The sequence below is a fragment of the Sceloporus occidentalis genome, unplaced genomic scaffold, assembly GCF_023333645.1.
Source record: "Sceloporus occidentalis isolate IW3139 unplaced genomic scaffold, rSceOcc1.0.p SCAF_1, whole genome shotgun sequence".
Taxonomy (NCBI): Eukaryota; Metazoa; Chordata; class Lepidosauria; order Squamata; family Phrynosomatidae; genus Sceloporus; species Sceloporus occidentalis.
Window position 1 is genome coordinate 82,212,547 of NW_028316981.1, and position 13,353 is coordinate 82,225,899.

The 13,353-nt window shown below is 40.4% G+C and overlaps 1 protein-coding gene across 1 annotated transcript in view; it reads left to right on the forward strand.

The window, feature by feature from the left end:
• LOC149321728 (ovomucoid-like) overlaps positions 1–13,353 on the forward strand; it is a 47,550-nt gene that overhangs the window by 15,372 nt on the left and 18,825 nt on the right. Inside the window, exons 6-8 of the mRNA XM_089516707.1 lie at positions 2,136–2,161; positions 5,173–5,300; positions 5,865–5,913. Of these exons, the coding sequence (XP_089372833.1) occupies positions 2,136–2,161; positions 5,173–5,300; positions 5,865–5,913 (203 nt within the window). The remainder of the gene's footprint in view (positions 1–2,135; positions 2,162–5,172; positions 5,301–5,864; positions 5,914–13,353) is intronic.

The following is a 13,353-nucleotide window of genomic DNA, read 5'->3' on the forward strand; positions in this document are numbered from 1 at the left end:
CCCTTTTTGTCCTTGATTTATTTCCATTGGTAGAAACTGAGTCCAAAGGGTAAAAATAGAAATCATGCCCTTCCCAGGAAACTCAGGCAAAAGCAAAGTGCTGCCACCTCTCCTAGTTTGTGTGTTTTCCTCATTAGTAACATTTCCCATCTTGACCACACTCTGATGTTTCAGGGCCACATATCCTGATTTTCACCTGTAAAATGTTGGAGGGTATATGCTATCTGCAAGACCTCTGTAGTGGAAGGGGCATTAAGATGGGAAACCACACTGAAGTGGGTGCTAGATTCCTCCACCCTCCAGCTGTGGCCCTCTGTAGCCCAGATGGCAGTGGGATTTAACTACACACCATGGCACCATTGGGTCCACAGCTACAGTGACAAGTGCAGATTTTTCAGAGTGTTTTGGTCAGGAAACCAGATTCATTCTTCTTCCCCCTTTACCATGCAGGATAGAGAAGGGAGTGGCAAAATGTTCCAAGATAGTGCTTGCAGACACTGTGAAATCCATCACTATGCTCATTTTCCCTCCTCCCTGCTGAAAGTAATCAGCTTCATGTACCAATCACCATCCCAATTGGAAAAGAGATCTTCTTACAGATGGGTGTCTTCTTCCCCATTCTTACTGTTTAATCAGAGTGGGACTTGGAATAAGGGGATGGAGGGAACTTTCCTAGAACAGATTCTTACCTTCTCTGTGCCAGATTTAATCTTGTAGGCCAGAGCCTAAAACTTTCAAATAAAGCTCTTTTTTTTTTTAAAGCAAACCACTTGTTCTGCTCTCAAACTTAGTTTGATCTTGGAGAGAAGAGGAGACATCCGCACATAATTGTCTTCTAGGTACCATGAGAAAGATTGTGGAATTAGACCTATATAATTAGACCTGCATGTGTGTGTGTGTTATGCACTATATATATAGGGATGGAAATGAAATAGACCTCAGTAAATGTAATGATTGTAATGGTGGTTTCTATCTCTACCTCAAAGACTTCCTTTTATCCGATAATGAATGACCTGGCTTCATTCAGATCAAATGTTCTCCTTTAATTGTTTTTGTTCTGAAACCATACAAAATTAAATAATGTAAAATTATCTCTTAGTGATTAAAGCAGTTTTGGGGAGAGATCAGCTGAAAATGAGTAAGGAAGGAAAGGGTTAAGCACTCCCCAGGGCAAAGTAGGTAGTACCTTCAGCTGGTCAACTAGCAAACAAAAATGACAAGTCTTTCAGACTGAATCATCTCCTTGGATGCTACCTGTTTGGTTATGAAACACTCTTTTGGGTGCCACGTCTTTCATAATTCTAAAGTAAACTTCTGCAACCATATATATGTGGGTGTATGTGTGCACATGTTCCAAATAGACCTGAATTCTTGCTTGTGACAGTGTCCCAACAGTCTGTTTCCATTCATCTGAATACCAGTGTACTCAGGACAGAGTTATTGTAAATCGCCATTCCTTCCATGAGGAAAATGGGTGTGCTTGTGATCTTTGCTATAGCAATTTGGTGTTTCTTAGGTGAGTCTTTTGCAAAAAAAAAAAGGGGGGATGGCCAAATAGTTATGGCTGTCTAACAGTTACCTTTGAATCATTTGGAAGGGCTTCAATATATCTAGGGTTACCAACCAGGTGGGGAGGGAAATGGTCTGCTTCTTTTAGTTTGAATCATAGAATCATAAGAGTTGGAAGAGGTCAAAGACATAGCCATGTTAGTCTGGAAAATCAGTATGCAAAGAAACCTTGCAGTGCCTTTGAGACTAACTAAAAATAGAAGTTGGTATCATGAGTTTTCAAAGACTTGAGTCTATTTCCTCAGATGCATAGGGTTATTGCCATAATTATACACACACTGTTGTAAGAGGAGGCCAATGATCACATTGACCAGTAAAGACATTTTAATTAAGTTTCATTAAGTTTCTATAGCAGCAACTGTAGAAATGGCTTACACTGTGATAAACTAGGATGACTGATGAGAAAGCATTCTTGTGTCACTCACCTTATTTTTTTCTTTTTATATTACATATTCTTAGCTTTTAAAAATCAATCCTAACAGTATTTTGATGGATACATTTGTGCAGTTCTTTTCTTCAACCAGATTAAGAACTGAGCTCAAGATGACTTTCTGTTCTTCTTTCAGGGGTCTTCAGTGATGATGGGACTGAGGTGAGTAAAACAGTGTTGTCTTTGGTGCTTTCTGTAGCTCATTGTATGGCATGGATAATTTACAAGTGATGTTTTGCTCTGGCCAAAAAATGTGGATTGTGTTCACCAAACATAAGTGGAAAATGCTAGTGTTTTCACACACACTATAAGCAATAAACAGGAACTATTTCCCAAGTCTTTCCCTGGTACAATTACAAGGGAGGGGAGCTGTGGAAGAACAGAACAATTGCTATCAATTTCAAAGTGACATACATCGGAGACATTCCCCCACATATTGTGTTCAGTTTTGCAAGGGCTAGTTAAGAAAGAATAAAGTTATTGAATTGAATGAGTACTTTGAAAGCAGTATGTTTATTGCATCAGCTGCTAGGTATAGGCTAGCTCCTTACTGGAAGTGTGCCACTGAAAGAAAAGATTGGGTATGAGTTTCATTTCGCAGGCCTTGACGATGGTTGTAAAGAGAAAATTACAAGGTGGACCACAAACTGAACCTGAGTCAGCAGTGTGCTGCACCAGCTAGAAAAACCAATGATTCTCAGCTGCATCAATAGAAGTATAGTGTCCAGAATATTGAGGGTAGTAATAGTACCACTCAATTCTGCTTTGGCCAGGCCCCACCTGGAATATTTTCCAGTTTTGGACACCATAATTCAAGAAGGATGTTGGCAATATGAGACATGTCCAGAGGAAGGTGACCAAAATGGGGAAAGGTGGACACCATGCCCTATGAGGAGCAGCTAGGGAGCTTGGCATGTGGGCTCTCTGTGGGCACACGCACCATCGTCCCAACACAGACTTCACTAGAGTTTGTCATTAGAAATCCAGAGGTACATGGCACTTTGCGATAAATAAGTGGGGTTTGGGTTGCAGTTTGGGCACTCGGTCTCTAAAAGGTTCTCCACCACTGCCCTAGTCCTTCACACGGTACAAATCTATAGCTGGACTGGATTTAAAAATTAGAAGAAACAATGGTGGTAGGGGGATCTCAATGCATTGGTCTTGATCCTACAAGGGACTGTTAAATACTGGCTACTTCTATTGCTCTCTGGCAAAAGTTCACATAAAATTTAATAAAGAGAAATCTGTATTCTTGTTTATTGCATGGGCAAATCCACCTGGGATATATTTTATACACAGGCTAGCATCTCTAGACTCCCCACTTCCACCAAGAAAACTCTCAAAGACATCAGCAAACTGAGCTGGTAGTTGAGTCTTTCATAATACTGGCAATGGGACTGTGGCCAGAGGCACCTGGATAGCTTAGGAGGTGCAAGACAATTCAAGATGCATAGTCTGACTTCTAACAGAGGGGAATGAGCAGGAGATTCAGGAGAAATGACCAGAGGCTGCCACTGCTGAACTGCAACATCCCTGCCACCTTGTGGTAGAATCTCAGGGGACAATGTGTGTGGAAAGAATCAAAAACCTGAGACAAACCCATTAATACTGTAACCTGCATCCCTATCTTAAACAATTGCTAATGACATAAAAATCTGAAGGTATATGGAATCCTGTTCTTTTGACTGTGTAGAGAAAATGTGTTCAACTAAGGTCCAACATTTTATTTTATTTTGCCTCTAAGACCCTCCAGAGGCTGTGGTGACTATCAAAAATGCCATCCTGAAGCAAATTGGAAATGGCTGAAGGTCTGTTGTTTTTTTTTGAAAAACAAGGACTTATGTGTGTGTGCGCGCACGCATGTGCACACACCTTCAAGTTAGCTGTTGACGCATGACAGCCTCATTAATTTCATGATTTTTTCCTTTGGCAAGAAATGCTCAGAGGTGATTTTGTCAATTTCTTCCTCTGAATTATAGGCTTCAGCGCCTGGTCTTGATTTGTGATCTTTTAAGTACGAGCCAGGGCTGACTATGCTTAGTTTTAAGAAGCATTAAATAGTGCAGATGTGCACAGGAGGGGATTGTAACGTATGTAAAACATGGATTGCTGCTCCTGGAGGCCTCCAGGAAGGTACATGCTTTCTTTTTGACCCGAAAAAAAGCAACCTGGGGAGTTGATAGTGACAAAAACAGCCTTGGAGACTCCATGTAATGCCAGGACTACTTTGTGCCCAGCCATGACAGGTAAAACCACCTGTTTTAAGTTTTGTACCTTATGGTTTTTTAACTATGTATTTGAGCCTTGGATTAGGACTCTGTAGACCAGAGTTTGAAGTTCCACTTGGCCATGGTAACCACTGAGTGACCTCAGGTGAGTCATGCTCGCTCATCCTCAGAGGAAGGCAAAGGCAAATCTTGCAATGAAAACCCTATGATAGGGTTGCCTAAATATTGTCATCAGCTGGATATTATTATTATTATTATTATTATTATTATTATTATTATTAATTAACCTTTATTTATAAAGTGCTGTAAATTTACACAGCGCTGTACATACAATCTTTTTAATTGGACAATTCCCTGCCCTCAGGCTTACAATCTAAAAAGACACAACACAAAGGGAGTGGTGGTGGGGAAGGGGCCTCTCTAGTAGGATAATACATATACATATAAAATACATAGCAATACAGGAAATGATGGTTAGAGTCAACAGATTGAAGGTTACGAAAATGGCGTTGAACAGTATGATGATGAGGTGGAGTATGAGTAAATGACTTGAAGGCACACAACAACAACATTTTTTATTTGTTGTAAGCTTTTGAGTTCTGAACTGGGTGAAAAGGCAGGATAGAATATCATCATCATCATCATCATCATCATCATCATCATCTGTATGTACTTCCTCCTATAGAATAGTGCTATGGCAGCCATCTGATAAGCCTGTCACCTGCAGAACAAACAGCAACGACAAAACCTTTTCAGCCCAGTTGCTCTAACAGAGCCTTGTGTATATTCTTTCTTGTGTGGGAAAAGAAGATTTTGAAATGGAAGGGATATATTACAAAGGGACCTGCTTTCCCCTCATATATATGGAAATTTTAAGATCTGGCATGGGATTACTGGATTGATAGATTTTTCCGTTCTTCAAGGTCTTATACATTTCTTTCCTAGCTGGATTGTAACAATTTCCGTCGTGTGAAAGGCAGGGGAGGCATTGCCTGCACAAGGATGTGGCGACCAGTTTGTGGAACAGATGACATCACTTATTCCAATCCATGTATGCTCTGTAACGAAAACCTGTAAGTAATGTTGATAACAAAACATTTTTTCTATACAATGAATAGTCACTAGTTTTGGTTTTTGTAATAATACCTTGTATTTATTTTATTTTCTCTTGTCCAACTCAACATATTCATCCAGATTCTCATGGGTACCAGGCCCATTTTATCCTCACAACTATGTGACATTCATCATGGATGTTGAGAATGAGAAATGGTGATTGACCCAACCTAATCCAATAGGTTTTCAGGGCTGAGCAAAAGGAGGAAGTAACCCTTTGTTCAGAGCCTCTTGGGGGAAAACCAACATGCTAGGCACTACATGGATAAAACCTCTCTACCTTGTTGTTGTTTTTTAAATTATGTGTCAGATTATTGGAAGATTAATTGGACTCCTAATTATGTACGAAAGGAGACTTCAAAATCTGGAATAGTAAATATGTACTAATCAAAGTAGCACAAGTTTTCAGACAGATGGCCTGCCTTAGCTTGGATTCTTTCATATTCTGAAGAAAAGCAAAGAAGAGCACTGACTGACTGATTGATAACTCTCTCTCTATCAATCTGTCTTTCTCTTTCCTTCAGGAAGCTTGGCAGATATATTGGGAAGAAACATGATGGAGAGTGTGTTAAGGTAAGCAAATGTATATGTCAATCCAGCAACACTAAAATTTTGGCAGTATGATTCTGAAACTACTAATTTAGCCACCCGCAATCTTCCTATAGCCTTTCATATATATTGGATTATCCTACCTTCACTAGACAGCAATGTGCAGTGCTGAGAATGTTGGAAATCACATCTACACAGAGGAATGGTTTACTTTTCTATAAACGATTTAAAAACCCACGTGTTGTCTTGCACACATTCACATTGTTTCTAACTTATGGCAACCCTAAGGCGAACCTATCACTGGGTTTTGATGGCATGATTTGTTCAGAGGTGGTTTGCTTTTGTCTGCCTCTGAGAGAGTGTAACCTGATTAAGGTCACCCAGTGGGTTTCCATGGCAAAGCATGTCTTAGTTAGGGTAGCCATAATTCAGAAACAACTTGAAGGCAAACAAGAACCACCACCCAGTGGAATCAGGCCTTCCTCCTCTTCCTCTACCTCATGCATTGCTCCAGGGTGCCAAAACTCACTCCAGAGAGTTGCCCAGCTTTGGAAAGCAGATTTTCCAGGAAATGCAGCCAGAAAGGTCAATTCTGGTGGAGGATGGCGGATCCAATGAAACTATACCACTAATCCTGACTACTGACATCTTGAATGTTTCACAGGAAAGGGTGGTTTCATTGTCATCATCAAAAATAATAAGTAAAACACAGGTATCACATCAGAGGAGTATGTTGTTAATTGCTGTCAAATTGGCTCTAATTTAAAGTAATACTAGTCTTAATCCAATGCTCAAACCACTACATCAGCCTGACTCCATTCTGTGTTAAATCCATTGTATAGTTACCAGTATTAGATAAACTTACCTTGAGCAAATTATGCTAGAAACTGCTGGAATAATATTCCTTTAAACTGTGTAGAAAATATTTTGACTGACAGGATGCATCATATCCTGTACATCATATCCTGTGCTACATTAAATTGCATCTGAATGCATTGTCCTCAGATAGTGCTGAATGTTGGCATCTGAAGTGGGCTGGAGATTTTTGTTTGTGTTTTTGCAAATTCAGAGCCAACAGAGACATGGTAAGGCCAGCACAAATCCTTTCCTTTCAATAAATTTACCATGCCATAAAATCAAGCTTATTAACTCATCAAGTGTGACCATAAAGTGGTAGCAATATACTGGAATTTGTCAGCAGCTATCACATATAACTGTGCCGAGGAGAGAGAGCTGGCAGATCAGATCACTCCATGGCTGTTTCAAACTATTGCATCAGCCAATTCTTGCCACAATCTTGGAGGCTGAAATGGGGCCTAAATACTCTAATGTCACCACAGATCCCCTCAAATCTTGGAAGCTAAGCAAGGTCAGTGCTAGTTACTACTTGATAGGACACCACTAACCAATACCAGGTGCTATAGGCTATATTTCAGATTAAGGAAATGGCAAAACCATCTCTTAGTATTCCTTACCCAACAAAACCCTTTGAAATCCATGGGGCTGCCATAAGTTGACAGGCAACTTGAAGGCACAGTAAGCAGAAACAACTGTGCAGTTTCATCTGTTTAAAAGGATGAAAATATGATCTCACAAACAGGCAACTGATGGACTATATAAAATTATTTCACACAGACACACACAAACAGATGGAAACTAAAAATGGGATGAACATTGCTATAGTGAAATGGATGAATGTTTATAACAAACTGCTGAACACACACAAAAAATACACTACTCCTCTGCTTATTTTGTGACTGGGGACTGAAGCTGAATTTAACAGAAAAATTGAAACAGAACTGTCTGATTCTATGTGTGCAGGATTTCTGCAAGGAATTCTCCCCAAATATTCCAATGTGCACCCTGAATTATATCCCTCACTGTGGTTCTGATGGCAAGACATATGACAACAAGTGTTTCTTCTGCCTTAAGGCCCTGTAAGTATATAGTGATGTGTAACTTGTTCTAAGTAACTCAAGTGATATTAACATGATACAAAGAAAAGATGAACTCAGTACCTATGGGAATATCCTCATCCATTTCCATTGTACATTGATATATTTCTGTTAAGATAAGAAATGAGAACTGAAATCCAAGTACAGATCCAAACAGGTTGATGCAGTTTCATCTGTTTAAAAGGATGAAAATGTGATTTCACAAAAAGACTACTGATGGACTATATAAAATTATTTCTTTATTTATGATGTTTCACAAAACATGGACTACATGTAAATCAGGGGTAGGAAGCTGTAGAGGGTCCAGGGGCTATACTCAGTTACATTTATGAAGTGATGCTTTAATGACTACCAATACAAGAGACAAAATAGTGATTAACTGGAGAATCATACCTGCTACAAACATGATGCTCCTTTTTAACAAAGAAAGCTAGCCAATGAGGAACTTTTGAGGCGGGTTAAAATGCTCTCAAGATTAAATGCAGACTGCAATTCACACAGTTTCCATTGTGTGTGTGCCTTCAAGTTTCTTGTTGACTTAAGGCAATTCCATGAATTTCATGGGGTTTTCTTAGGCAAGAAATCCTCAGATGTAAATAATGTATAGATGTACTAAGCCCCTCATCGCTTCATATAAACGAGGGACTAGAATTGTCCAGCCTTGCACATGTTGTTGAACTGCAGCTCCCACCATTCCTCCCCACTGACTCTGCTGCCTAAGGCTGATGGGAGTTACAATCTGACAGCATCTGGAGGACCACATGATATAACTATGAAGTCAATTTCTACTCTGTTCTATGCTAATTAAACTCAAGTATTTTCAGTAACCTGGAACCCTTCACATTACACTATTACAGCACTGAAATTACACTTCATTGCCATGGCTCTATCCTTTGGGATTCTGGTACCTGCTGCTAAGGGAGGAGTACTTAGATTTCTCCACATGAGAGCTTTAGTGCATCTGACCAAAGTACAAACCCTAGGGTTCCATAGGATGCAACCATGGCAATTTAAGTGCTATAATTGTGCAGTATGAAAAAAGGGCAAACAGCGATTTCCAGTAAATTTATGTTGTAAAAGTAGTCTGGCAAAATAGCTACCAAATTCATTTCTTACAAAGAGGAAATAAGTTCTAGGGCCCATTATAGCACTATTTTACAAAATAAGTAATGCACATTTTTAAAAACAGGATATCTAAGGCCTGGTACATGCTTGACTTGATGTTCAGAGTGGCAGCGGCTTTTTTTCTTTTGGAGAGAAGCCGTAGCCACCAAACCACGCGGCTTCCCTGAGGAGGAAAAAGAACCTGAGAAAAATGGGTTCTTTTAAAGCCACAGGGGTGGCGTAACAAGTGCGCCAGTGGTGCACTCGTTACGTAAGCACCATGTGGCAACATGTGGATGCCGCATGATGCTTACATAACAATGGTGGCGCCTGTGTACACAGGGAGCCGCCATTGTTACGGTACCATGCCGTACTAGGGTTACGGACCATACGGTTGCTGTGCGGTCCCCTAACCCTAGTACAGCGCCAGCACGGCACTTTTGCACCATCTGTACTGTGCCTATATTTCATGACTCCAGATACATGTGATCATACTTTTGTTATGTTTCATTTTTCTAGGAACAGTGCTGAGCCTTTGTTGCTCAGTCATATGGGCAAATGTGAGAAACTTGAATGATCAAGACGTCTTTACTTTATTTGCTAACTGCAGTACTGGAGTTGTAGTTTGGTATTAAAACATTTTAGCTCACAACTGTGTTGTGTGTTGTGTTTTGATTTTTTCCTGTTAGATTTCATTTCATACCATAGCATATATTGCTGTTTTTCTTTTTCTGTGTTCTGTCTAGAATGAGTTTTTTAACCTTAAGTAAAAAAGCACTATGGTTGTCTGCTTTCTCCATTGTCATATAAATGCTCCACCACATGGCACACCGGTTAGTCACAATCACAGAACCTCCTCTGTCAGTTGTTCCTAGCACATGCATTAACAAATGTGAGCAAGTGTTTTAAAAAAAAAGGAAGAAAGAAAAGACCAAGCATCAGAGAGAACAGATCAAGGCGAAGGAATGCTTGGAGAAATCCATTATAGAATCATAGATATGGAAGGGATCCAGAAGAAACAACTAGGAAACACATGTTAAAACACCCTTTACTTAAAAAACAACACAAACTCTAATGAAGCAGTGTTTACTATCTTTTGAGATGTTCTTTTCCACAGCTGAACAGTTCTTATCATCAGAGTGTTTTAATAATGCTTAGAATCTCCTTGTTATTTTAATCACTTATTGGGTACTGTCCTCTTTCTTGTTGTTAACAACTCTAAAGTTGATCTTGACTCACAGAGACCCTGTGGACAAGACATCTTTAAGACTTCCTGTCCTCCACTGCTCCGCTTAGATCCTTTAAACTCATATCCATAACCTCCTCAATAGAGTCCATTGATGTAGCATGCAGCCTTCCTCTTTCTACTTCCCTCCACATTTCCTAGCATTATTGTAGTCAGATTGGAATATCATCTGTTCCTGGCGATTTGAAAAAAAGCAAAAAAAAAAAAGAGGGGGAGATAGGAACAAACTAAGAACCATGAATGCAATAGTACAACACCTAGTGTGAACATTACCACAACAACCAGTGAAGAGAAATAGAAAGCAACAAAAGGGAAGAACAAGAGAGATTTATTTCACAAGATCTGGGAAATCAAAGGAAAATTAAAACCAAGGACCAGGACGCTCTATGAGAATAAAAATAACACAATTCAAAACCAGGAAGGAATTTAAAAAAAACATTGGATGCAATACACAAAGAGTTATTCTCTTATTGTCACTTCCACCTCACTTTAGAATTTGGGGTTCATTTTCATATGGTTCTTTGTTCCATGTGTCCTTCATTTTGTCATCTCTTTTATATAACTCTTTTGCCGCTTCCCCGTGGCCTGGAAAGCGGCGGATTGGGGCCTCAGCGGCTGCCGCTCTCACCGCTGAGGCCCTGATCCGGCGGGGAAAGGAGCGGGTGCAGGACGCCGCTTTTCGGCGGTCTGTAACGCGCCAAAGTTGCATGAACCAGTGGACCCAGGACAGTATAACCAGGGACCCTTATCTTCCTGGAATCATACACATATACACAGGCACAATTCATGTGACAACTGGATACTGACTGACTGCATAGCTACCCTTTTCTGATTTGACAATCATACCACAGTATGGGTTATCAGTGTCTTACATTAAAAAAAATCATAGGTATAAGGCTAGTTGGGACTTTCACATGGAACATTGCTTTCAACACAGTACTTGCTGACTTAGCTCCAATGGTGGCCTGTGGCTTCCATGTCACAGTCAGTGAATCTGTTCCATGTTTTTATGTGAACTTTAAAGGAGCTGTTCATGTTTTGAACCAGTTCAGTGTCATGGATGACTAACATATGGATTGAAACCCATGGCAGATTTCTTGGCCCACTGACCTGGGAGCCATCAGCTCAATTCAGCACCATTTCAGTCTAGAGCTTTCAAGTGAGAGTCTAACAAGTTGAAGCCTGCCCTTGTCTCCTAACAAATGTGAGCCTTCCATACCTGGGTTTATCAACCATCAATGCAGATTTCATATATGCTGTATCTCCATCTGTCTTACAATCAGTTTGATGGCCAAACTTCCTTCGAATAAAAAGAAACCCAGTCCGCAGCTATATATGAGGTTATATAGGGCCAGATTCAACCTTCTCTTGATCAATGTGTGCCTTAAAACTCTAATACGACTCTCTAAACCTTAAGGGAGGGGGAATGGGCTGAAATCTACAAAAAAACTTGTAATGCAGTTAACAGTTAAATGATGTAATTTTCATGAGAACTGAGGCAACATTTACAGAATGTTTTTGCAAAACGAACGATTCAGTTTCACCACAAAAATAAGGGCTAACAAAACAAGGCCAGCCCATATATAGCTGTGGGCTGGATTGGCACAAGCATCCATGGAATGCATTTTTAGCCACGTATCAAGTAAAAAAAATTATTATAAGTAAACCAAAGGCGAAGGGGACCTAAAATAAGTGGGCAGGAAGGAAGGAAGGCAGACTAATACATTATGACTAATTCTGTTTATCAATAGAAGACAGTACATTTAACAATTTTACCCCTGTACCTGGCAGGTGGAAATATAAAAGAAACATATGGGCAGCTCAGATATATTCTGTATGGTCAGTTATTAAACATCATCATAATAATCATCTAGCAGTTCATCATTCTACTACCACAGTGGCCATCCTTTTGGCTATTGGATGCCCAAAGAGAAGACATGAAAGCAACAGCCTTGCAACCACTGCTTGAGCTCCCTAGTGACTGATTTGTTGATTTAAATAGAGAGGCATACTGCCTTTGCTGTGGAGAGAGAAAATAGCTTTCAGGTAGTCAACCTCCAAGATTTGTCTAAACCACTTTTAGTTCATTCTAACTGAATTTTGATCCAATGAGTGGCCATCACTACAGTTTGCAATGAATACCACAGTTCAATTATGTATTCTATGAAGAAGTGATTCCTTTTATTTACTCTCCTGAATCTTACACCATTTGGTTAGTCAATGGCACCAGGTTCTAATATTTTGAGAAGAAAAGCTTCTCCCAATTCATTTTCTCCACATCTTGTACACCATTTTACAAATCTAAGTGAGTGAGATATGAATCTCATAAATAAATAAATAAATTCTGCCAAACTATGCATGCATAAATAACTACTGACATTGTGAAAACCATCCAGAGTATTCTGCAATAGCAGATTTCTACTCCTCAACGTTATCTGAGGAGAGAACTTTCATGACCTACCATGAAATAATGGTGTTTCACAGACCGCCCAAAAGGGCAGTCTGCTGCCGCCCTTGTTTGCTGCGCGAGGGAGCTGCAGTGGACAAAGCACTCGGCTCCCCTGCACAACAAAAACAACCTGCAAAAAGCGGTTCTTCTTGCGGCGCAGTTATGACGCCGCAAGGCGCCAATGGTGCCCTTGCGGTGTCACAAACGTGCTGCAACGTGCAGACGCTAAGCATCCGTCACGTCAAAATGGCAGTGTCCATCTGTATAGGGTGCCGCCATTTTGACGCCCTCATTACGTGTGAAGGGCAAGGCGCGTCAGGAAGTGCCGCCCCTCGCGCGCAATGACGGCACCCAATAGGGCCTAGCTATAAGTCACCAAACACAACACAGAGTTAAATAAGAGCCTCTACAGATTGGTGTTATACATCGGTGGGGGGGCGTTGTGTATGCATGCTAGCCGCCCCCACGCCACCCCCACGCCACCCCCACACTGGCATCATGCTGCACACTGAACTGCATGGTGGAAGGCATGTTGGTGCAGCATTTAAACACAAAGGAATGCCAAAAAGCCACCACTATAGTGACTAGGGTGCCTTTTCCAAGGCATGAAAAGGAGTAGCAAATAACAAATCAATCTATTATGAAGCCCATGGATCAGTTAATGAAAGAAGGCTTTTGTATAAATTGGTTCCTGTTTTGACAATTAAAGG